Here is a 27,804-nt window from a genome sequence, read left to right as displayed (position 1 = left end):
GGCTACTCTACTGACATGACATGTAAGCAAAGACTGTGGCATAGCTACTTGTCAGTGACTTAGACTTGAAACTTTGAAAAGTTCTTTAACTTCTTATTTTCCCTTAACTATATATTTAATTAATTTCCAATTTTGACAAAATGATCTACTGATGTATTACCTCTACCTTATATTCCTGAAGAACCATTGAGGAAGAATGAAAATTTTTTCTTTACCTTCTCAAGAATGCAGATAAACCTGTTAAAATTTAATTTATTTTATTGTGTTCAAAACACTTAGCATGAGATCTACCTTCTTAACAGATTTTTAGGGGTACAATACATTATTGTTGAGTGTAGGTATGATGCGATACAGCTGATCTCTAGAACTTATTCATCTTGTTTGACTAAAACTTTATGCTTGTTGAGTATTCTCATTTCCCCATCCCTCAGCCCCTGACAGTCACCATTATATTCTTTAATTCTATGAATCTGATAATTTAAGATGCCTCATACAGGTGAAGTCATGCCGTGTGTGTCTTTCTGTGGCTGGCTTATTTCACACGGCACAATATCCTTGAGCTTCATCCATGGTGCCGCAAAAACTAAAAATAAGACTACCGTGTGATCCAGTAATCCTACTTCTGGGTATTTATCACAAGAATTGAAATGAGGATCTTGAAGAAATACTAGCACTACTGTGTTCATGGTAGCACTGTTCACAGTAGCCAAGATGTGGGAACAAGCTATATGTCCATTGACAGACGAATGGACAAAAAATGTAATATATACATACAGTGGGGTACTATTCAGCCTTTAAAAAGAAGGAAATTCTGTAATATGGGGGAAAAAACCCTTAGTTTCTGAAGGTGGTAGTTTCTTAAATCTTGGTTGCAGTGTGAAATTGGAAACCATAGCAATGAACTCTTCTTTTTTTGTTGAAGTATAATTGATTTACAATATGGTGGTAGTTTCAGGTGTATAGTAAAATACAGCAAAATAATCTGAAAAAAATATGAATATATAACTAAATCACTTTGCTGTATATTTTTCAATGAACTCTTCATGCTCTTGTAAATTAAAATCTGTTTGTGTCTTGAACGTTAAATGGATCTTTTGCCTATGCATGATTTTTAACATCATGCTTTGATCATTTGGAAAACATTAGCTTAATGACTTATTCAGATATTCCAAACATTGACACATAACATTATACAATATTGAAAAGTCACATCTGTTAATATCACCACTGAGCTCATCAAAAAATCTTTAAGTATTGGGAAAATAATTTTTCCAAAATTTAATGTTAAATAGAAAGCTCAAAATCTACCATTGACAACAAATACTGTCAGTTGTTTCCCTCAACACGATAGGTTCACTCACTTCTTTTATTTTCAAGAAAATGATTGGCCATATACCTAATTGTAATAACTGCAGTTTGCCAGTCATTTTTTTTTTCAAGTAAAAATGGTGTTTCGAGCAAAACCAGCTGGTTTACTTGCAAATCAATCACACCAGTGCTTTCCCTTAAAAGAACCATCGTGTTACAACGTGCAGCTGAAGTGCTTTATCCGTACTTCCCATTTTGATACCCAGAATAGTAAAAGGACATTTATATAAGGGTCAAAATTTACTAAGATTATAATTGTTATTGGTTCATCAAGGATTGAGGACATTCTTAAATAAAATGGCATTGTTTATACTGCAAGATACGGCAGTAAAGAATACAATAACCACTAGCACAGTCTGCAGCCACCACTTTTATTCTGAAGCACTAGAAGTTTTACTTACTGTGTTTTCACCATCTGGACCAATGTCAACACAAGGAAAAAGGCAGATAATGTCTTATGAATATGAAAGCAGTTTGGATTTTGTGAATCCCATGAGAAGGTTCTACTAGAGTAATGTTTCTAAAGCACAATTTTTGTCATGTCACTCCCCTGCTCAAAAGATTTCAATTGTTTATCATTGCCCACAGGGAATTTTAAAAAATCAAACTTTGCAACCTGGAGTGTAAATTTTACATAATCTTACATTAATTCATCTTTTCATTCCATATGCTTCTTCATGCAAACTGGCTCTAGATAAATAAAGTTATTGCTATTCCTATTATGAACCTTGGGAGTTTGTGGTTTCTTTCAACCAATTATACTGTTTCCTTTGCCTGAGTGCCTCACCGTCTCTCACGTTCTTTATATGCTGGTCTTGCCTTTCTTCAAGGTGCAACTCAAATGAGGCTTAAATGGCTATTACAGATCCCTCTTCTGAAAGCACATAGCACTTTGAACCTCCCCCGTGCCACTTATTTTCTACCTGGTAATAGCACCTCACATCCCATGAAACCCAGTAGGATGCCTTATATATGGTCTGTGCCGAACAAATACTTGTTGAAGAAACAGGTGTTTGCTTGCATTGAGTCATTTGTTTACACGTTTCCCTGCAGCTACCCTATAAGATTGTTGGCTGAAGGTAGGGTTAATGCTTTTGTTCCCTCAATGAAGTATTCCTTGTTGTGGAACTCATTATGGTACAAGGCCATTCAGCTCACAGCCTCAATCTCATTAGCCGGTCTCTTCACCTTGGCAATTCTCAGAATTGTATAAAGTTCTGCCAACCAAAAGCATAAGGATGCTAAAACACTGTGAACTGTGTAGAAAAGTACTGATTTTTTTTTAAAGTTATGTTTGAAGGCTCATTGAGGCAAAATTACCATTTAGTTAATTTCCTTGAACATCCACTTAGTTACTTAGAATAAAAGCATTACCACCTAAAATTGTCATTTCACTATTTTCCTTCTGGTTTCAAACTTAAATATTTTATGGACCTTAAGGAAATAGCATAGCTTGATTAGGATATGCCCATGCCTAAATCACTTAGTGTGCATGATTATTTGACACAAGAGCAAGCTGAGTATGCTGTCTATAAATTGCATCAGAGACTAACTAAGCCTTGTCTTTGAGGGAATTTCAGAGAGCTACTTTCTTTTCACAGAAAACCCTAAGAAAAACTTAGAACATAAAAACAAAACAGGGTTTCAGTTCATTTCTCCATTTATCTGTCTAAATTGGGAAATATCTCACATATTTTTGTCTTCGGGGATTGCACATATGGAAGAATAGGGTACTTGTCTTACCTGGAAGTAAATAAGAATCAGTGCCTATTTTCCTTTTGATCCTTGAGAAATGTGCATCTGTTTTCTCTTTAGGTAAGATGGTATAGACAATGGATATATCAAAAGACTTACAGATAAAAGTGAAAGCCTTCTATTATTAGCCACCAAATCATTAATTGCAGGGTTCAATGAAATGTATTCCAGTGTAAGCAAGTCAAACATAAGTCCTTGCTGTGCTAAGTCCAATGGTCTAGAGGACAGTCTTGCAGGTCTTCTTATCTGTCCTGGAACCAGAATTCAGGCGTGTCCCCTTCAGTCTGGAGGACTTTACAACCTCTACCAAATAGCACTTGCTCCGTAATGAGCCATCATACGGATGCTGCTGCTGCTAAAGCCACCTTCCCCGTAGCCAGTGGAGTGGATGTCGTGAGGTGTGCCCACGGGTCAGGAGGGTGGGCTGGGCATCTGGCTCCAGTCACTATCACCACAGCTGGATCAGATTCAGCTCTTTCGGAGATGTCCTCCAGGTACTGGAGGAAGAAGGACGATCAGTTCCCTTCCAGACACCTCGCCCTGCTCAGCCTAATCTTCCCCGCGCCAGCTGTTTCTAATCATGCACACAGCCCCTTGTCGACAACATTAGCTACCAGAGAATTTGTTTGGGACACTTTCCCTTGTTTGCCGCTTGCTTCATGCACCTGGAGCTTCTGCTTCCTTTACCTGGCCCCTTGCCTTAGTTCAAAGGCCAGACTGTGCTTCCTTTCTTCCTACCTCCGGGGCAGCTGTGAACTCTGACCACCTGCAATCTTCCCCGCAGGTGAAGTTCCCTTTGACTCCTTCTCTGCAACGGCCTTCAAGTGCACCTTTCAACAGCTTCTCACTCAGAGGGAAGAAAAAGATCAAATTCTGCTTTCCTTAGATACCATTCCTATAGACAGATGACATTTTAATTTGCTAAAAGACGCTGGCTTATTACAAAATATATTCGTGAATTCTAGTCAGAATTCACTCATGCTATGTGCAAGAGTTTATCCCTCCACAAACGTGGATTTTCTTTGTATACCGATTTTCCCTGAACAGCAGACATTTCTATCTAAAATATCCTTTTGTCCATTTTGGGACCCGGGACGTAGAAGCAGATGCCATAAACTGAAATAGTTAATGATTAAACCAAGAAAGGTATCAGCTCTGGTTCGTTCCCTCCATGGATGTTATAGTTTAGGTCATTTCCTAACCCGTGACAATTTCAGTTTTTGTTGAAGGGGTCCTGAATAATTTGAGAAAAGGTGAGGAGAGATCTAATGCAGTGGAACCAAAATGAATTGCTGAGTTAATGCAGTAGCTGCCCATCCCAAGGAAAGAATGTATATGCCTATTCTTTAAGGTTCCTACATGCCATGCCATACTTATTATTAGCCTACTACATTCTCTTACATTATTTGGTAAATATTCTGTATGAAGAGACTTCAGTAGACTGGAATTGTGCCATGCATAGCTCAGTCAATAGAGTTAAGGTGACACTGTTTGGTCTTCCCATCCTATGGGAACACTACAAGTGATTATTTTAAATTTCACTCCTTTGAATGCCCTTTTCGCTATAAATATTTTTATTATGTTTTGCCTAGTTGGGTACACAATGAATGATCTCATTTTTGAATGGCAAGATGAGGCACCTGTACAAGTGGCAGAAGGGCTCACTTTGCCCCAGTTTCTGTTGAAAGAAGAGAAAGATTTACGATACTGCACTAAACATTACAACACAGGTAGGAGTTGAATGTTCTTCATTACACTTATGACTTGTGGTTTTGTGATATTCAGATGTTTCTTAATTATAGCGCTAGGTTAATTATTTTAACAATTTATAGCTGAATTTTTTTTATAGTCATAGAGCAGAGAATGGATGTCTTTGAAACTTACGGAAGCTTTGACTCATCACATCTTGTTATATAATTGGTTTGTATGGAAAAAAAGAAATGCTTGGTGTTCAATTATATTTAACTAATTTCTTTTGTTGTGAAATGCCTATAGTTACATAGTAATGATGTTTCCAAAAAAGTTCCTTTAATTTCTATGTGAGCGATAAAATGTACTTTTTAACTGTCCTGTAGCTGTAAACATTGTGTTTGCTTAAAAAATGAAAGAGGTCGCCTTTTTTTTTAAGGCTCCACTTGCCTAAATTTTTAGTTTAGCCACAATGTCATGCATTTCAAGATATTGTTACTAAGCACCTACTACTCACATTGACACAGTAGCCTTTTACCTTTGAGAATAAATATCAGATACAGTCATCAACATCAAAGACTGCAAGATTTGTACGTTCATGTTATTTGTTCACTTCTCTCACAACTGGAACTGGCTATTTCCGTAATATCTCTTCTAATTGCCTAATCTACAAGTTCCCTTAAACTGCCCACAGATGATGCATCACTCCAAAGTGGTGAGCGCGTGGCCTCCCACTAGCATCTGTGGCTGCTCTTATTATTTCCATGTAGTAACTATGATTTTTCTTGGGCTCAACATTTCCAGAATTGTGACCTGGCCTTTCACTATATAGTCAGCCCTCCATATCCATGGGCTCACATTCAAAGATTCAACCGACTGGGGATTGAACATATTGGGAAAAAAAATTCCAGAAAGTTCCAAAAAGCGAAGTTCTCCCTGTACCATTTGTTAAGGAGACCATGCTTTCCCTGTTGAATAGTCTCAGTCCTTTGTCTAAAGTCAATTGACCATAAATGATCAGTTCTTGACTTTCAATTCTATTCCATTAATCTGTATATCTTTACTTATGACAGTACCATATTTTGTGATTATCGTAGATTTGTAGCAAGTCTTGAAATTGGGAAGTGTGAGTTCACCAAATTTGTTCTTTTTTTCCCTCAAGGCTATTTTGGCTATTGTATGTCCCTTGCATTTTCATACTAATTTTAAGATCAGCCTGTCAGTTTCTGCATAAAAGCCAGTTGGGATTTTGATAGAAATTGCAATAAATTTGTAGATCAATATGGGAAGTATTGCAATCTTAACCATATTAACTCTTCTGATTAATGACTACAAAATGACTTTCTATTTATTTTGATCTTCTTTAATTTTGTTCAACTGTGTTTTGTAATTTTTAGTGTAGAAGTTTTATACTTTTTTGTTAAATTTATTTCTAAATATTTTATTTTATTTGGTTCTTATAAATGGAATTGTTTTCTCAATTTAATTTTTGGATTTTCCATTGCTAGTGTACAGAAACACAATTGCTTTTTGTATACTGATAGTGTATCCTGTAACCTTGCTGAACTCTTCAGCTCAAGTAGATTTTTAGTGAATTCTTTAGGATTTTCTAAATACAAGGTAATGGCTTCAACTTATAAAGATAGTTTTACTGCTTTCTTTTCAGTCTAAATGACTTTTATTTAATTGTTTGCCTAATTACCCTGGCTAGAACCTCAAGGTACAGTGTTTAAAAGAAGGCATAAAAGCAGACACGAATCAAGTGAAATAATAGACATTTTAGTACTTTGCAAGTATGAAGTGCTAATCAAATGTGAAGTAATAAGATTATATATTATTTCCTGAAATAGTACACTGTTCTATTACATTGCTTCTAGGTGCTAACAGAAAAATGAGAAAACTATTTTTCAGAAAACAATTTGCATATATGATTTGGGATCCCATTTCATTATAACTTTATAATTATACAGAAATAATAGTTATATAATTTCATTATAATTGTATAATTATACAGAAAGGTGTAGGGCAAAATTATGATGAAAACAAAATTGTGACATTTGCTGCAATAACAAAGACCTATTTTTACCAATTACTGCATTTATTTCACAACCAATTAGGAAAGTTTACATGTATAGAAGTGCGATTCCATCTTGAACGACAAATGGGCTACTATCTGATCCAGATGTACATTCCCAGTCTCCTGATTGTCATTCTCTCCTGGGTTTCATTCTGGATCAATATGGATGCTGCTCCAGCCAGGGTAGCCTTGGGAATAACCACCGTGCTGACTATGACTACACAGAGTTCAGGATCACGAGCTTCCTTACCAAAGGTAAGTGCGCTAAATGGGCACACACGCATATTTGCACTAATATGTATATATATCATTATCCATTTTGGCCAGATCTTTTTCAGTAGTATTTACAGTTGGTCCCTGATTTACCATGGTTCGACTTAACGATTTTTTTGACTTTTATATGGTGTGAAAGTGATAGGCATTCAGTAGAAACCACACTTCGAGTTTTGAATTTTGATCTTTTGCTGGGCCAGTGACGTGTGGTATCTGCTCTCATGATGCTGGGCAGTGGCAGCTACAGCTCCCGTCAGCCACGTGATCAGGAGGGTAAACAATGATACACTCACAACCCTTCTGTACCCAGACAACCATTCTGTTTTCCACAGTCAGTACAATATTCAATAAATTACATGAGACAGTTAACACTTTATTATAAAATATGCTTTGTGTGTTTTAAAGATGTGCTGAAATAAAACATAGGAATACCTTTTTATGCATTTAGCAGCATAGCAATAGAAAATTATTTTCTTTTTCTAAATGAAAAAATTTCTAAGAGAGAAATTTCTACTGTCTAAATTAAGTAATCCTGTCTGACCTCCAACAAGCTTCACTATTCTTTTCATTACAATGATGTACGTTAATGTAATAAAATCATATTCACTTTCCTGGTGCATTTGATGCTATCTCCCTGCCATGCCAAGTAAATTATAAATCTGCTGTCATGGCTTCCTTACCCCTTACTATGAATTGCATCCTCTGGCTCAATTTATTCAATTAAAAATGTCTAAATAAATAAAAGTTGATGGCAGGATATTTTATCACTAAAAATGTTACTTACTATCAGAAGAACTTGATATTTAACAATGCTCACTGTGCCTTGCTAAGATTTAATGGTTGTCTTTCAAAATAAGGTTTACTTTTATTAACACATAATTGTATTTTCAAAATGATCTATATCAACTAGTGTTTTATAAAATATCATCCAAATGAAAATTGTAAATCTGTTTATAAGATTAAATGCTTTTCTATATACGGATAAATGTCTCAAGGGCTCTGAGTAATAGTTGAAGTTCCATAGTCAATTTGTAAATGAAATTGCCAGTTTACTCATCGATTTTTTTCTCCACGAGCTAAACAGAAATGAAAGCTCATTCATTCCGTAAGTTGTTATCCAGATAGTGGGGCACTTTAGTGATTCATTTAAGGAAATTACAGTTTCTGTGAGGCAGAGCAAAAAGGCATCTGGATACAGAGATGAAAGCAGAATTGGGAGAGCATAAAGGTTTGTGTGGAGGAAACAGAAATGAAGAAAGCAATAAATTAAAAAAACAGAACAGAGACAGGAGTTTTTTTTGTTGTTGTTGTTTTTAAGGAAAGAAAGGTCTGAGATGACTTCGTAGTTTTTCTCAAGAAGTTTTTTTTAAAGGCATTAATTTCACCGTGATCTCAGGGAAGGAATAAATTTTCAATCATTAGCTCAAATACACACATAGATATATACAAAACCTCTCCATCTCTCAGATCATAGAGACACTGGAAATATGATAACAGATTTAAAGAATTGATTAGCAAACAGATATCTTAAGAGTTGGTGATTATATCATCTTAGGCTTTGTGATAGTTAAGGAATGGGTTATGTACAGACGTTATGTACATTAGAATTCAGGATGACAGATGCTGAAGTCCCAGAATAAACAAGAATTATCCTATTGGATGAGATCATTCAAAAGAGTAGAATTCTCTTGAAAAACGCAATCTTGATTCTGCGATTTGGAAAGGCAAGGGGCGAGGGCTCACACTTGCATTTAGGAATAGGAGTCTGAAACCACGCACCTTAAGATCTGCTATTCTCAACCTCACAAAAGAACCCTCAAATGCCTGAAAATCTTGCCACAGAAACATCCACCATTCTCATACTGACAAAAATCCAGGAAGGAGGAAAACAAAATTAAATTCAGGAAAACAATAGGGGATTATCAGATACAGGAGGAAGAAACAATAAATCACTAATTTATGATAATCGCTTAGTGTTCTGTCCAGGCTCTCTGCCAATGCATCTCTTGTAGATAAGAAGGAGCTTGGACATTGGTCAAGTAAGACCCAAAGTAGAAAATTTCAGAGAATGTACTTGAGCCAACGCCTTGTGAACTACAGACCTGAGATTCCTCGCTGATATTTCCTGTTGCACTGGCTTCTGCGGTGTCATAGATCAGGCATGTAATAGCCCACAGCCAGAAGACTCCTGTGATTCATTTCTTGGAACTTGGAGCAATCTGGCATTTCCGCAGTGCCTGCATTAGGTGGCCAGAAGAGGGTGACAATGGATCCCGTGGCCAGCATTTTTTCAAAGTTGCAAAACTTAGGAGCACTTCCTAACATTGTGTATTTGGAGGAGAGTGAGTGAGAAAAAATGGCAGTGATCATAGAGCCATGTCGTGGAGGGTTTTATAGAAGTTGGTAAGGATTAAGTTTATTTTGGATGGAGTTTGGAAGAATCTTAATAGGAAGAGGTAAAAATGGAAACAGAGATACTACCAAGAAAACTATAGCTCAGAGCAGAGGATGGTCTGGCTAGATTGGTAGTCGCAGAGATGGAGAGTAGCAGATGGATTTAGAAAGAGGTAGATTTTTTTTTTTTTGAGAAAATCTCAAATAGAGATGAAATAGACAGGGTTTGCTTATGAACTGGACTTTGAGGAGTAAGGGAAAGGTGGGAGTCAAGGGTAGCCTTAGGCTAAGTAACTGGGCAAGTAGTGGTAATAGTTACTCATGGGGAAGGCTGGGGGAGGTAAGAGTTCTATGGTTGAACATGTTAAGTTTGAGATGTTTATGACGGTCACATGGAATCATCGGAAAGGACACCCAAGGCTCAGACTTCAAGGAGTAAACTACAGATGCATAGGGAAGCAGACCAGAGATGGTTCTTCTAAGAGTAAAAGAAAGGGGGAAAGAAGATGTATTTGTGGTTGGCCCTCCTCCTCCAGTTGGAAATGGACCTGCATATTCAAAGTCCCTTCTCTCCTTTCCTCTTCTAGGTCCATCTCTCCCCCACACGCAGAATAGGTTAGACAGCTCAGTTAAAAGCTAGACGCACTCACCCCAAAACTTTCCCCCAAACTCGTTGAGATTCCTAACATTTTGTGATTTTTTTTTTAGATGTGAAAAGCAATCCTCCTTGGGAGAATTAGATTTTAATCAGGGGTCAAAGAGAGGATAGTATTAGTCACTGAACTATTTTTGAATATGTATTTGATTTACACAGATACATAGTTAAGATCCTGGCACTGAGGGAATTATATTTTTTATTAAGTGTAGGGATGGGTAAGAATAGAGAAAATCATAGGAGGGACAAAATATCATTTTAATTTGTAAACTATGATTCTAGAAAGAATTGCTTTAGAAAACTCTGGGAAGATCTGGGTATACAGCAATATTTTTCCCCATTCAATTTGTTTGTGAAACCCACCAGGAGTAGCTTTTTGAGAGGACAAACTATCTCTTACATATTTTTATCCTCAGAGCCTAAATCAGTACATGATATGGGTCTATTGAGTAAATGTCATGCAGATAATTTAAAGACAGTGTGAGCTTTTAAACTTTACTCCATAGTTAACTTGAAAAGCAAGAATATGCCATTTTTTCATCTCTCTCAAAAAGAATGTAAAAACTCAACTGAATTACTCTTATGTAGAATCATATATTCCCCTGAGAATCACCAAATTAATGAAAAAGAATTTAAATATTGCCATGTATCTACTGTACAGTATAATAAAAACATTGGTTCTTAGAAAACATAACAATAGCTTTCACATTGTTTTTTTTTTAACATCTTTATTGGTGTATAATTGCTTTACAATGAATGGTGTGTTAGTTTCTGGTGTATAACGAAGTGAATCATCTATATGTATACATATATCCCCATATCTCCTCCCTCTTGCGTCTCCCTCCCACCCTCCCTATCCCACCCCTCTAGGTGGTCACAAAGCACTGATATTAAGTTTTTATTCTTCATAAAGACACCAACTATAGAAGTGATTACAGCTGTCAGAACATATAAATCTAACTGCTATATTTATATTTGGATGCCATGATTGTGTGGGCACACAAAGATCTACATGACATTACACAGAAAAGACGGGATGGGAAGGAAAATGAAGTATTTGTATTCACTACTCTGTTCTTTTCTAATTAGCTCTCATTCTTCTCAAAAAAAATACCCTGCAGTTTTAAAGGAGAGTAAATTGTAAATATCAGCGGTAATTAAATTGGGCAACGGGCAATGGATTCCAATCTTTATAACCAGGATAATTAATCATGATAAAATCCAATATACACATATTCAGGACACCAGAAGCAGACTTTCTCTGTTTTCTAATAACATTGCAAAGTAGAATAAATGCAGATTTTTCTGGAAAAAAAAACTTTCTTCTGGAAAGAAGTCTACAGAACCTATGATGCTTATATTCCTTTCCCTACATTATAAAACTTAATTTTTAAAAAAATTATTTATTTTTGGCTGCATTGGGTCTTCGTTGCTGCTCGCGGGCTTTCTCTAGTTGCGGCAAGTGGGGGCTGCTCTTCGTTGCGGTGCACGGACTTCTCATTACGGTGGCTTCTCTTGTTGCGGAGCACGGGCTCTAGGCGTGCGGGCTTCAGTAGTTGTGGCTCGTGGGCTCTAGAGTGCAGGCTCAGTAGTGGTGGCGCACGGGCTTAGTTGCTCTGTGGCATGTGGGATCTTCCCGGACCAGAGCTCGAACCCGTGTCCCCTGCAATGGCAGGCAGATTCTTAACCACTGCGCCACCAGGGAAGTCCCTAAAACTTATTTTTTAGAATGAAAAAGATAAAGCCTTGCAGTAAACCAGCTCTGCACATTCAAGTGGTAATTTATCAAGCTAATCTGGTCCCAGATTATCACATGGCAAGTAGTCAATGGTCTCCCAGCTCATAAAAACACTTCATTATAGTTAATGTGAGAATGTTGCTGGGGAGACTTTCATTGTATTTCTGAGGATACAATGTTTCCCTGATCTAGTTTTGCTTCTGCAGAGCAACTATTTTGTTTTTATGTGGTAATTACAGTGCTCCTAACTCCTTTTCTACATTGTCTTTTAGGAAGCTGATTGCTAGATTTTCGGATCAGAACCAACAAACATATAGGACCTTACAGCATGTATTTTATGTGCTGACTTCACTCTTAACTCTCAGATAAAAGTTGAAGAGGCTGGAATATTAAGATACAGAGAGTTATTTCTACTTAGTGTGTTCACAGTTGTTAACTTACGGTGGTAGCTTCAATAGAAGCAGCCTAATAACCAGGTGATATATTGATACAATAGTAGTTGAGTTTATGGCTCTTTAGCCAGATTAGCTGTCTTTCGATCCTAGCTTTGCAGCTTGGTAGCTGCCTTAGTCTGTTCAGGCTGCTATAACAGAATACCATAGATGGGCTGGTTTATAGACAACAGAAACTTATTTCTCACAGTTCTGGAGGCTGGGAAGTTCAAGATCAAGGTACTGGCAGATTCAGTGTCTGGTGACGGCCTGCTTCCTGGTTCATAGCTGGTGATCTACTAGCTGTGTTCTTTCATGATGGAAGGGGCAAGGGAGCTCTCTGAGGTCCCCTTTTTTTTTTTCCTCGGTACGCCGGCCTCTCACTGTTGTGGCCTCTCCCGTTGCGGAGCACAGGCTCCGGACGCGCAGGCTCAGCGGCCATGGCTCACGGGCCCAGCCGCTCCGCAGCATGTGGGATCTTCCCGGACCGGGGCACGAACCCGTGTCCCTGCATAGGCAGGCAGACTCTCAACCACTGCGCCACCAGGGAAGCCCTCTGAGGTCCTTTTTATAAGGGTCCTGATCTCATTCATGAGGGCTCCACCCTCATGACCTAATCACCGCTCAAAGCTCCAGCCTCCTAATACCATCACTTTGGGGGCTTTAGTTCAACACTGGGACTTTGAAGGGACACATTCAGTCTATAGCAGTAGCTATGTGACAAGTTATTTTACATGTCCCAGTCTCCTCATCTTTGAAATGGGAATAGTTTCCTCAACTATTCTGGGGATTAAAAGTGTTACTACTAAGAATACTCAGTAGTCTTATGGACACTACTAAGAATATTCTTGGCATGTTAGTTATTATAATTATTTCTGTAATAATAAATGGCCAATGATGGCAAGTCACTTCACATGGTTCAATCAGTTGAACATTATCTGAGAGCCCATAGTATAACGAGCACTGTGTTGGGTCCTAGAAATACAAAGGCAAATAAGATCTGGCCCTTGTCTTAGCTCACAAGATATATTAGCCTAAAAGGAGAAAGATATGTAAATAGATAATGTTGATACAGTGGGGCCAGGTCAATAATAAGATGAATTGTTTGTTGTTTGCTATCAACACATAGTTTGCTAAAATATCAATATAGATCTTTCACCTTGAAATCCTCAAGAACATACTCATTTTTGAATCCTCCTAACCAAAGTTTTTGGAAAATAGCCCTTAGGGATTGTGGAACAGAGTCATTGGCTGAAGGGGGGACATTTAAATGATGCTATCCAGCAGTCACCTTATAAGAACTACCCACAGATAAACATCGTTACAACTGTGATGAGTGACCTGAGACAAGGGTTCTAGGAGCAAAGCAGAGGTAGGAAGGCAGGAAGGGGCTGTACGGTTCTGGGCATTTGTAGAAGGTTTCCCTGAGAATGTCGTTTTTAAGCTGAGACCTGAAGAATTAACCAGTAGTTACACAAAGGAAGGAATGTTCCAGACAGAAGTTAACAAGGAGTTCAAAGCTGCTGAGTCAGGATAGAGCTTGTCAATCGCTTTCAGGTGCCAAGAACTGAAGGAAGGAAAGTAGAGCACAGTAAGCCAGTAAGAAAGTGGCCTGAGATGGTAACTGTCAGATCTGCAGAGAGGCCTTTGCAGATCATCCCCAACTAACACAGTCCCCCTCGCACTGTCCTTCTCTTCCCATTACCCTATTGCAGTTTCATTCTTGCAGTTCTCTTAAATTATCTTTATTTATGTGATTATTTTTTACTGTATGTTTTCCCCCACTTGAATGTAGGTTCAATTAAAGATGTATCTTGTCCGTCTTCCTCATCTCTGTAACTTCAGCACTAGGAGAAACTGCGAAACAGGTTATTGTGGTGGAGATCAGTGCAATGGCAGTAGGAGAGGACAGAAAATGATACATTTGAGAAATAGCAAAAAGGTAGGATTCCCAGGCTTGGGTCTTTGATATGAGAGAATCCTAGATTTGGAGGTGAACAACAACGAACAGCATACCGCCTTTTCACCAGGAGGAAGTGGCCGTTGTGTGTGTTTGCTGTTCATTTGGCTGAGTCTGGTAGGGATTCATAGGTTCTTTTTAAGTCAGATTAAGTCTGAGGTGCGTGTGCCATCCAGAAGGTACTGTCAGGTAAGAACGTGGTTAGAGAGGGGTTCAGTCAGGAAATGGAGATTTGCAGGCCCAGAGCACAGAGGAGGAACTGAATCCATGGAAACAGGTAAGGGCTAGAAGTGAGAAGTGTCAGTGTGAGAATAGAAGGGGCACAGGCCATGTCTCTGAGGATCTCAGGAAGGGGAGGAAAGGCCCGTGGAGCCAAGTGGGGTTGGGTGGAGGGAAGAAACCCGGAGAATGTGGGTCAAGGAGCCACAGGAAGAGCGTGCTTTGAGAGAAGGAGGTGGTCTTCCACACGTGGCTTTGGATTGGTTTCCAAGACAACAGTCTTCCTGCCTGGTGCATCTAATTAGCAGATATTCAGGTTTCATTTTCTCATACTCATATGTCCAAGGAGTCACACTGAGGAGAGATGGTTGCTTAAAATAGAGTCAGGGTTCCAACAGCACGGTGGACAATGGGACTTCAGCAAGGTGGTCCAGAGGAATGGGCTGGCTTAGAGTGAGACTACCCCAAAGGACAGAGGTGACAGTGGGTGGAAAGAAGGTGATATTCTGAGTCACAGAGGGAGTGAGTCGTGTGTTGTGAATACATCGTGAACGTGTTGGCGTAGGAACTGCTGCTTTATTTTGAAGTTACTAGCGCTAGAGTTCCAAACTTCCCAGGGCCTGTGCTTGCTGTCCGTGGAGGGGCAGAGACGATGGAGGAGAAAGAGAGTTGAAGTTGGTGATGGGAGTCAGGAGAGGATGAGGAAAATAGACTTTTCAGGCTCAACGCTCAGGTACGGATCACAGGCAGCGGAAGGCTGGCTGCACAGATGATGTTTGCATAGGTCTGTTGTCATTGAAAACAGTCATTGGGTTCATTTGGAAGTTAAATATCTGATTTAATCTCTTTGGTCATGTTATTATAGATCCAGGTTGTTAAAAAATGCACACACACTCTATGAGTTATATTCTTCCAGGAAGGGTGTAACTTGAGACTGTGCCTTTGAAAGCTGTATTATATCTTCCAGGACTGTATGTATTTGAGGGCAACCAGAAATTTCTGACATAATTGCAGAGCTCATGAGATTTAAATCTACACTTTACAAAGAGCTGGACACTCAGCACAGCACTAGAATAAATTGAAGGCATACATCTCTTTGCTCAGTAGAGGTCATTCTGATCAGTAGAAATCACACTTAAGATGCAGGAGGACTGACATGGCCCGCCTGAGCTGAGGTGTTGGCAGCAGCCATTCCGCACTAGTAACTCCGGTCAGAAGAGCTGGGTGCAAGGCCTCTGCACGTGGCCCCCTGTGAGCAAGTGAAACCTGACTAAGCACAAAGCGGGGAAAAAAAAGCCATCACAGAGCTGTGACTATTTTCAAGGCTAATCTTTTTCTCTGTGGAACACTGCCTTTGGGGCAAAACAAGGAAGAAGCAGGTGATTCTAATGTGCAGCGCAGGACAGCCACTGCAGGCCAGCTTCTCCAACTCTGAAGGCATGCCAGCCATGTGGCTGACAAGGTCTTGATGATCCGGCCGGGTGTCAGGCCTGAGCCTCTGAGGTGGGAGAGCCGAGTTCAGGACATTGGTCCCCCAGAGACCTCCTAGCCCCGTGTATTATCAATCAGCAAGAGCTCTCCCAGAGGTCTCTGTCTCAACGCTAAGACCCAGCTCCACTCAACAACCAGCAAGCTACAGTGATGGACACCCTATGCCAAACAACTAGCAAGACAGGAACACAACCCCACCCATTAGCAGAGAGGTTGCCTAAAATCATACTAAGTTCACAGACACCCCAAACACACCACCGGACACAGTGCTGCCCAAGAGAAAGACAAGATCCAGCCTCATCCACCAGAACACAGGCACCAGTCCCCTCTGCCAGGAAGCCTACACAACCCACTGAACCAACCTTACCTACTGCGGGCAGACACCAAAAACAACGGGAACTACGAACCTGCAGCCTGCGAAAAGGAGACCCCAAACACAGTAAGGTAGGGAAAATTAGAAGACAGAGAAACACACAGCAGATGAAGGAGCAAGGTAAAAACCCACCAGACCAAACAAATGAAGAGGAAATAGGCAGTCTACCTGAAAAAGAATTCAGAGTAATGATAATAAAGATATCCAAAATGGACAAATTCATAGAAAAGCACAACCTTCTAAGATTGAACCAGGATGAAATAGAAAATATACACAGACCAATCACAAGCACTGAAATTGAAACTGTGAATAAAAATCTTCCAACAAACAAAAGCCCAGCACCAGATGGCTTCACAGGCGAATTCTATCAAACATTTAGAGAAGAGCTAACACCTATCCTTCTCAAACTCTTCCAAAATATAGCAGAGTGAGGAACACTCCCAAACTCATTCTATGAGGCCACCATTACCCTAATTCCAAAACCAGACAAAGGTGTTACCAAAAAAGAAAACTACAGGCCAATATCACTGATGAACATAGATGCAAAAATCCTCAACAGAATACTAGCAAACAGAATCCAGCAGCACGTTAAAAGGATCATACACCATGATCAAGTGGGGTTTATCCCAGGGATGCAAGGATTCTTCAATATATGCAAATCAATCAACGTGATACACCGTACTAACAAATTGAAGGAGAAAAAACATATGATCATCTCAATAAATGCAGAAAAAGCTTTCAACAAAATTCAACACCCATTTATGATAAAAACTCTCCGGAAAGTAGGCATAGAGGGAACTTACCTCAACATAATAGAGGCCATACATGACAAACCCACAGCCAACATCATTCTCAATGGTGAAAAACTGAAACCATTTCCACTAAAATCAGGAACAAGACAAAGTTGCCCACTCTCACCACAATTATTCAACATAGTTTTGGAAGTTCTAGCCACATCAGTCAGAGAAGAAAAAGAAATAAAAGGAATCCAAATTGGAAAAGAAGAAGTAAAACTGGTACTGTGTGCAGATGATATGATACTATACATAGAGAATCCTAAAGATGCTACCAGAAAAATACTAGAGCTAATCAAAGAAATTGGTAAAGTAGCAGGATACAAAATTAATGCACAGAAATCTCTTGCATTCCTATGAAAAATCTGAAAGAGAAATTAAGGAAACACTCCCATTTACCATTGCAACAAAAAGAATAAAATGCCTAGGAATAAACCTACCTAAGGAGACAAAAGACCTGTATGCAGAAAACTGTAAGACGCTGATTAAAGAAATTAAAGATGATACAAACAGATGGAGAGATATAACATGTTCTTGGATTGGAAGAATCAACATTGTGAAAATGACTGTACTACCCAAGCAATCTACAGATTCAATACAATCCCTATCAAACTACCAATGGCATTTTTCACAGAACTAGAACAAAAAATTTCACAATTTGTATGGAAATACAAAAGATCCTGAAAATGCAAAGCAATCTTGAGAAAGAAAAAAGGAGCTGGAGGAATCAAGCTCCCTGACTTCAGACTATAGTACAAAGCTACAGTAATCAAGACAGTATGGTACTGGCACAAAAACAGAAATACAGATCAATGGAACAGGATAGAAAGCCCAGAGATAAACCCACGCACATTAGGTCACCATATCTTTGATAAAAGAGGCAAGAGTATACAATGGAGAAAAGACAGCCTCTTCAATAAGTGGTGCTGGGAAAATTGGACACCTATATGTAAAAGAATGAAATTAGAACACTGCCAACACCATACACAAAAGTAAACTCAAAATGGATTAAAGACCTAAATGTAAGGCCGGACACTATAAAACTCTTAGAGCAAAATATAGGCAGAACACTCTATGACATAAATCACAGCAAAATCCTTTTTGACCCTCCTCCTAGAGAAATGGAAATAAAAACAAAAATAAACAAATGAGACCTAATGAAGCTTAAAAGCTTTTGCACAGCAAAGAAAACCATAGACAAGATGAAAAGACAATCCTCAGAATGGGAGAAAATATTTGCCAGTGAAGCAACTGACAAAGAATTAATCTGCAGAATATACAAGCAGCTCATGCAGCTCAATATCAAAAAAACAAACAACCCAATCCAAAACTGGGTAGAAGACCTAAATAGACATTTCTCCAAAGAAGATATACAGACTGCCAACAAACACATGAAAGGATGCTCAACATCACTAATCATTAGAGAAATGCAAATCAAAACTACAATGAGGTATCACCTCACACTGGTGAGAATGGGCATCATTAAAAAATCCACAAACAATAAATGCTGGAGAGGGTGTGGAGAAAAGGGAACCCTCTCACCCTGTTGGTGGGAATGTAAATTGATATAGCCATTATGGGGAACAGTATGGAGGTTCCTAAAAAAAGTAAAAATAGACCTACCATATGACCCAGAAATCCCACTTCTGGGCATATACCCTGAGAAAACCATAATTCAAAAAGAGTCATGTACCCCAGTGTTCATTGCAGCTCTGTTTACAATAGCCAGGACATGGAAGCAAGTTAAGTGTCCATCGACAGATGAATGGATAAAGATATGGCACATATATACAATGGAATATTACTCAGTCATAAAAAGAAATGAAATTGAGTTATTTGTAGTGAGGTGGATGGACCTAGAGTCTGTCATACAGAGTGAAGTAAGTCAGAAAGAGAAAAACAAATACCGTTGGCTAACGCATATATATGGAATCTGAAAAAAAAAAAAGTTCTGAAGAACCTAGGGGCAGGACAGGAATAAAGATGCAGACGTAGAGAATTGACTTGAGGATACGGGGAGGGGTAAAGGTAAGCTGGGACAAAGTGAGAGAGTGGCATGAACATATATACACTACCAAATGTAAAATAGATAGCTAGTGGGAAGCAGCCGCAAAGCACAGGGAGATCAGCTCAGTGCTTTGTGACCACCTAGAGGAGTGGGATAGGGAGGGTGGGAGGAAGACACAAGAGGGAGGGGATATGGGGATATATGTACATGTATAGCTGATTCATTTTGTAATATAGCAGCAACTAACACAACAATGTAAAGCAATTATACTCCAATAAAGGTGTTAGAAAAAAAAGATGCAGGAGGAGACACAGAGGGTCCCTTTGTTGGCATATTTCACATGTAAGTTGACACCTCTTTTGAAAAGAAAATCAGTTTATTCCAAGGTATTACCAGCGTGTCACTCCAGAAAGTGAATTTCCATATGAATCATCACCTATGGCTCACTTTTCCCCATGTTTTGACATTTTACACCTTCATTTATCTGCCCATTCACTCACACATGGGTCAAACAACACTGTGGCGGAGAATAAAACAGATGCCATCTGTCCTCAGAGACTTCACACTCTAAACAGAAAGAGAACAAGAAACAAGCAATTACAATGCAATGTGTTCAGGTAAGCACAGGTTTCCTGGGATTCTGAACCGGATTTGGGTGAAGTTTAGCGTGAGACCTGAAGGGTTAACTGGGTGTAGGAGAGTGTCCTTTTTTTTTTTTTTAGAAAAAACACATAATGTTCAGGGCATCGTGTCTGCATATTACACTCAAATAATTCAGGCAGAAAAGCATATAAAGATGGAGATGAGAGAGAGAGACGGAGGGAAGGAGGGAGGGAGGGAGAGAAATGTAACTTAATGTTAACAACTGCAGAACTTGGGAGTTCTTTTTACTGTTCTTGCAAAGTGTCTGTAGGGTTAAAATTATTCCAAAATAAAAAACATTTTTCATGAAGAAAATAAGGAGCTACAAGTTCAACAGCATTATCTATGTTTCAATATTACTTCATACTTTTTCAAGCATTCTGCTACCCTAAAGGTATATTTCAATGTTACTGCACACTTACCAAGCATGATACTATTCTACCCTGAAGGTAAAATTACATTTCATCTTATTTTCTTTCATCATACATTTGGTCTAGCGCTTCATTTGAAAAAACTTATTAGGAAAAAATACACATTTTAATGTATGACTAAAACATAAAACTTGCAGAATTAATTTCTGAAAAATTTTTAAGTAAAAAAAAAAAGAAATGTTACTTCATTGCTTTTTTTTTTCCAAGCTGGTATATAAATAGTATAATTCATTATTGTGCTCAAGGGAAGTGACAAGTCAATTTTCTCGCTGTTTCTTTCCTGGCTAGGTTTCATATGTCAAAGCTATTGACATTTGGATGGCAGTGTGTCTTCTTTTCGTGTTTTCAGCACTACTGGAATATGCAGCTGTCAATTTTGTATCGAGACAACATAAAGAACTTCTGAGATTTCGACGAAAGAGAAAGAATAGGGTAGGCGATTAAATGCATTAAGTTCTCTGGGATACAATTCTCCCTGGAAACTGAATTTGGCATATTTAATAGGGAGGTACAGAGAGGAAATGGGGACAGGGACTAAATGAAATGGTGTCCCTTTGGTTTTGTCCAGCTGAAACTTACATTGTCAAAAATAGCCTCAGGGAGAAAATGGTAACATCGAACTATACACAGCAGATCTGGTGACATGAGAGTTTTATCAACTTCTTTCTAATGTATGTCTTGGAACGACACCATTATTTGCTTCCACTAACAAAATCTATCATTTCTTATTGGCAAGGTTGCAGTGTCTCTGATGGTTTTACTTGACATAAGTCAACAAATATAGCTATTAAAGTTGTACCTTTTTTCGAACTAATTCCTTTAATTGTTTCCATCAAATATCACCTATTTATTAATACTATGATGTTGATGTAAAACTCTGTGGTCTCCTTTTTATGTACACTTTTATGTTTTTAAGACATTTCTTCTGAATCCCCACTCGAAACACAATAAGGTGTATTTTTGCCTTGCTATCACTTGATAAGTCAAACCCAGAAGAAATTTTATTTAGAGCATCATTGGGAGACCACATGAAATTGTAGAAGTAATCTCCTAATTGGATTTGTAAGTACAGGATGGCAGTTGTTCACCTCTATTAAGACTTGTAATGTCATCTCTCTTTATATTTACATAATTTCAATTAGCCCCTTTCCTTTTCTGCAAGGGAGAGTCTCTATCAACCAGCATATCTTTGAGTTTACTTTTAATGTGAATGTGCCAGCTGACATTTTGAACGCAAATGGTCTCTTAATCAAGAGAAATATCAAAGTTGTATATTACAGGAGAAATTGTGGCCAGAATCCAAAATACTGTAATATTTAAGTCAAAACATTCTCAACTCTTAAAAGTAATAGTCTGGTTTATATGTAGTGTGCATTTTTAAGGATTTAATATTTTAAGGAATTTCTTATGGTTTCTGAATGACTGACTGTGATTTATATATTTTATAAATTTTTTTAAGAAGCTCTAAGCCATGATCTCCCAGTGCTAAGCCTACTCAGTATTAAACATATTCTAAGGCAGTAACTTATCCAATCATGTCTAATTGACTCCCCAGAATCATCACCTGCTCCAATAAATACCCCAATTCACTGTAGCATGGAAGGAGTTTCAGCATTGCAATACTCTGGGTAACACGGTGGACAGAAGAAACAATGCCAGGGCTTGCATTTGATCAAATTTTTATAAATATTAAAGCACATCATTTATACATTAACATATATTTTCATGGAGAGATTAACTTTTCTTTATCTCCTGCCCCCCACCTCTCCCCGTCTGCTGGTTTCCTTATACTTTTCTCACTCTGCCCAACCCTCCCTCTCTCTCTTTCCTCCTTCTCTTTCCCTCCCTTACTGCCTATTGCTCCTCTCTTTCATATGATACCTGGCACAGGCTGAAGCACTGTAACAGAACAAAGCGTTCTGTATCACAGGGTGAAGCTGTTGTCTTTTTTTCCCATTAATGACTGATTAAGACTATTTTTTCCTTCTAACATGAATCAGAAGTAAAGCAACACTTATTTCCCCCTCTAATTTTCGTTCACTTTTTTACATTTATTTTTCATTTCTGTACCTTTTTTCTCCTTCCTACATGTAGGATGTATCAGCCACGTGCTGCAAACACCAGAAATGGGAAGTCGTTCACATGTGGTGTCCAAAGGGAGGTCTGAGAGCTCAGACATTTTCTGCACCCATCACACATCCAGCAGTCAGAGTAGCTAATGGTTAACATAACAGGCTACAAGTTTAGATACTCAATTCTGATTTCTCCTTAAAAAAAAAAAAAAAATCCTTACCAAAGCAGCTCTTTATCCAATTTTACCACCTGCAAGTGTATGGGGATAAAAATATTTGACACCCCTTATTCTTTGGCTCACAGAAAGACAGCAAGATTAATGTTTCTAGTGATTGGCACTCTAGAAAAGTATCAAAATGCAAAAATAGTTACACCTGATTATTTTCTAATCACTATTTGAAATATTCAGGGAGCAAATATTGTAATTAACATTTAGTGCAGGAAAAAAAACCCAGTGTTTTTTTTTTTTAAGTTCACTTCATACTTTGGGGGGTGGATACCTTGCATATGTGAAAATCTATTAATTGATACATATGTATGTTAAGATGATCTATGCAATTAAAACCAATTGTGCAATTATATTTAATCATCTATGACTTTAATCATCTATCTCTGGTTTCTCAATCCTTTTTGGTCCACTTTACCTTCCCACAGACAGAAGCTTTTGCATTGGAGAAGTTTTACCGTTTCTCAGACACGGTAAATTCACTTTCTTAACTCTAAGTAGAGGAATGTGGTCATTGGTAGAAATGCAGCCAGCATACTGTGCACTCAGGCAGTGTTTGGTGGGGAAACACAGCCCCTTGCACACTTAGAGCTGAACAACCACCAACCCCCTTCAGCTAAGGATACTCTCTTTTTCTAACAATTCCCTTTGTCTTCCCTCGCTCAATCAAAAGATATTGAAATATTGTCTTTCATCCTATTAACCAAACTGGTCAAAATGATTTTAAAATATATATTAAACAGAAATATCACATGTATCTTATAATAGTCTCCATAGAAGAAATAATCATATGCCTTGACAAAATTAGTTTCAAAATAAATGGGAAATTTATTTATATAAATAAGTTCTGAAAACAGCCCCTCTTGCCAGAAAATAGAGACCTAAAAATAAGGCAAAAATAAAATGCTTTGTCCGGCCTGTGTATCTTAAGCATCCTTTCTTAATGTTAAAGCATGTTGAGATTCTTTAGAGTAAATGAATGATTTTGGTTTTGATAGCATCCTCGGAAATGTTCGATTAAAAAGAGGTCACAAGGACACATGTCCAATTATAATGGCTAAATATTTAGAAATGTAATCTACAGTAGAGCATATCAGTAGCTTGACTTGGAGGTCCATAATATAGCACTCAGTGATTAAATTTTAAACATACCAAAAGCCAAGAATTTAGCTTGGGAAATCATATACAAACAGTCCAGTCTACTAAATTAAAATTTCTGGGATACAGTGTATTTTAAAATACCTCCCCAGGGACTTCCCTGGAGGTCCGTTCAGTGGTTAAGACTGCGCCTTCCAATGCAGGGGGCGCGGGTTTGATCCCTGGTCAGGGACCTAAGATCCTCCATGCCTCATGGCCAAAAAAAAACAAAACATAAGACAGAAGCAATATTGTAACAAATTCAATAAAAACTTTCAAAAAAAAAAAAGCTCCATATCAAAAAAAACAAAACAAAAAAACCTCCCCAGAAGATTCTACTACACACCTTAGTTAAATAATCACTCAACTATTTTTCTTTTCTACTAAAATTGCATAGTTGTTCCCAATATAGCTAGCTACTTCTTCAGTTTTCATCCCTGGTGGAAAAAAAATTCACATGATCCAATTACTTTTACTTGATTATCCTAACGGTAATTTTAAAAAAATTAATTGCCTTGAATTTGCATAATAGCCCATAGTAGCCTCTTTGGGAAAGGTACATATTTAAATTTTCGGTAACTAAACAGTTCATACATATAGTAGCATTAGTATAAAATACATGTATTCAATTAAATATTGCCTTACAAAACAATGCAAAAAGAGCTCTGATGAAAAAATCAGATTTCCTTCACTAACAGTCAATAAATACTTATTTTTTAAAAAAGAAACAGTATGGTTTTTTACAATATCGTTTAAAATGCAAACACACTCTAAAATACAATAAATGCAAATACATTGATTAGAAATCCGTGCACGCCATTTAGTTTTATAATATTCTAATCATCATGCAAATTTGGGGTTGATCATTTTCACTCTTTGAAAACGATTTTTGTCAACCTAATAGCCTTCTGGGCTGAATGAATTCCTCTTTTTTTTTTTTTTTAAACTATGCACTTTGCTTAGAAACAGTCTGAGCAATCAAAATCTTTAAATCAATATAATGAAAAGGAGGCTCAAGGTGGATGCCATGCCCTTTGTCATGAGTACTGACTTGCATGAGTTCTTCTTAGTACTTTAGTTTGGCAAAAGAGGCAATAAATAAAATCACCCCCTTAGAGAAAGCTTGATCACAACAGAGGGCTGTACACTGATGTACATGGTATTCCAAGGAAAGTTTTAAGTTGGTTCAGCATTGGCTTAGGCATTGCATACAATCTTTTACACCTTACTTTTTCCTCTATGAAGGTACCAGGGAACCTTTTATATGCTGTGAAAGGATGCACATTCACTCTTGTATCCAAATTTCCCCACCCCACACTGTCGTAGCCTGCTGCGTGCTGATCACCCACCGCTGCACCTTGTCATAAATGCTTATCCCCGGGGCTGTGTGTGTGTGGGTGCATGCATGATATGAAAGTATTTTGGTTGGAAGTTGTTCTTCCCGTGTATGATATCATTACTTGAGTCCTGAAGGGTTATAAAGTCTTCAAAATATTTCTGAACATATGTTATTTGTTGAGCAATATGGATGATATGGGATTGCTTTAATGCATTTCATGCAGCTTCTGCACTGCAGTAGAATACTGCAATGGTTTGCTGAGTGAAAACACATACACACGGTGTTCTAGTACCTCTATCTTCCTACTTATTACTGTACATTAACTATTATTTGTGTACACAAATGAAATAAGAATGGACCACTAATTCTAGATTCAAAAAATAATTACCAAGTTTGTATTTTGTTAGGCGTGATAGTTATCTTTTTTAAATAATTGACTGCATTTTGACTATCAGTACAAAAACTTCCATTTATATATGTATTTATATCCTATCTTACTTCAAAAATAACTCAAGGTAATGTTTAAGAATAACAAATAATTGATTTTTCTGCCTTGAACCTTTTGTCAGCTCTACAGTCTTAGGACAAATGCAAATATATACGTGTACTATTTTGGTTGAAGGGATGAGGCTCCATGCGTGGAAGCAACATGGTACCCATATACACTAAATTATTCAGTAAAGTTTCCATTTGAGGTCAGTTTATGCTATATTCTAGAGTAGAAGATATTCTTTCAGTAGGTAAGTACTTCCTACAAATTTCTTTGATACATACCTGAGAAAAAAGTAGGTTCTCAATAATTTCAAAGTAACTTCTATATGAGTGACTCTGATACACAGGGGTTAGAAATTTCATTTTCTCAAGTAAAACAAAAGTTGTAAGAATTTAATTATTTCCTGCCAACAAATATTTTGAGTTTATGTTAAACACAACTATTTCTTAGAACTATATCCCCTCTGAAATATCTCTTTAGGAAAATAATATTCGATAAAGTAATATAATCTCTACTTAATTTAGTGACACTTTAGTGACTTCCATCACAAAGTTAACTAAGAAAGATACACTGCTTTTTATATATGCTGTCCACTGTAATATAGTATCTTATTTTGCCCCATAATTATGAGTTGGCAGTGAAAGAATCTAGCACATTAAATAGAAATAGATGCACAGATTTTAAAAAATATTTCATTGACTTCTCAGCAATTCCCCAAAATATATGTATTACATTTTCATAATGTTTCATCTAAAATATTCATCTTTTTAAGCTTACATTTTACCATTCAATAATCTCCAAACCATTCTGAATCTAAATTCAATATGTCAAGCATAAACTTGGCTAATTCATAATTAATTCATGTCATCTATAAGAAATGCAAGGTTCCCCTCAGATTTCAAGGAATTTTATATTGACAATAGACTTGCAAGTCTAAAGTATTTTTAACCTCATATATAGTTATATTTTTTTAAGCCTTCCATTTTTAAGTGATATAGAAATGTATATAGTTGTCTAAACTGAGGGTTTTATTTTAAGCTGATTCTTATTTCAGAAAAATAACTTTTAATTCATTCACATACTTCGTCTTACCTTAGAATTTTCTAAGTGATGTTGATTTTTTCTCCACAAAACCAAGCCATTGTTTTGTTTATTAATAATTTTTTCAAAATCTACACACTTTGAAATCATATAAATGGGAATTAATAGCAATTCACTTTTCCTTCCTTTGTCATTTTCCTACTTGACAATGAAAAGTTACAGAAAGTTATTTAAACAAAAAAACCTTTGGGATAATTTACTTAGCATCTTGATTGTATAAAGAACATCTCAAAGGTATCCAGTAGGGAAAAAACATTAGGATGAAAGTAACATATTTAGTGCTGTTGTATCTCAGAGCAATTCACATAATTAATCATCACTCACGCTGTTTTATATAATTAATGTTTTGTCACTGCTCACTAGCAATCTTCATGCTTTCACCAAGCCTGCAAACAATATTTTTTGTTATTGTTATTTTTGAAGACTAAGAGGATAGGAAATTAATTCTTGTTTCATATATATGTTAGTTTATTATGTTTGATGATAAAGATGAAGCAATTCAACTGAATGACTATATTTACCCTTGGGCTTTCTTTCTGTAATAATTCTAGTTATAATATGCATGTTACATGAGTTAGTCTTTGGCATAATTCTCTAATTAAAGTGAAAAGCACTTAGAATGTTTCACAATATGGTATTGTTGCTTAATTACTGAAACATTTTTCTCACTTCCATATTTAGTGAAAACAGGTCCTCCTGTAGAAAGAATTATACACTAACAAAATGGCTTTTTATATTTTTTATTGCCTACCCTTCTAACTTGCTTGAAGCATAAGAGGATTGACTTGTGGGTAAATGAAGCTGTTTCTTCAATTTTACTTTTTTAATCAGCTACGTTCTTTGGTTCATTTTAATTCATTCTATTTAATCTTTATTATTGTCTGTATTTTGAGTTGCAAAGTGGCTTAATTTTATGAACGTTGAGCACTGGCTAACGTATAGTGCCTGAGTCAAAAGTTTTAGATGTTTGTCTAAACCTTGCTTTTGTGGCCTTTAGTCCATTAGAAACCCAAGCTAAAGACCTCACCAGAAAATTGAATTATCTCAAAAAAATATTTGAGTGTTAATTTGAATAAAGAATATCACTGCACCTCTGAACATATATAAACACGGGATAATTTTATGACTGAGTTTTAC

At 37.3% G+C, this 27,804-nt stretch overlaps 1 protein-coding gene across 1 annotated transcript in view; it reads left to right on the top strand.

Annotated features, from left to right (window-relative positions):
* Positions 1 to 27,804, top strand: part of GLRA3 (glycine receptor alpha 3) — a 158,097-nt gene that overhangs the window by 117,549 nt on the left and 12,744 nt on the right. Inside the window, exons 6-9 of the mRNA XM_004278690.4 lie at positions 4,716 to 4,853; positions 6,930 to 7,144; positions 20,587 to 20,730; positions 23,026 to 23,070. Coding sequence (XP_004278738.2) covers positions 4,716 to 4,853; positions 6,930 to 7,144; positions 20,587 to 20,730; positions 23,026 to 23,070 — 542 coding nt within the window. The remainder of the gene's footprint in view (positions 1 to 4,715; positions 4,854 to 6,929; positions 7,145 to 20,586; positions 20,731 to 23,025; positions 23,071 to 27,804) is intronic.

This window comes from Orcinus orca, chromosome 6 (assembly GCF_937001465.1).
Source record: "Orcinus orca chromosome 6, mOrcOrc1.1, whole genome shotgun sequence".
Taxonomy (NCBI): Eukaryota; Metazoa; Chordata; class Mammalia; order Artiodactyla; family Delphinidae; genus Orcinus; species Orcinus orca.
Note: the sequence above shows the minus strand (reverse complement) of the source record. Positions and strands in the feature narration are given on the sequence as shown.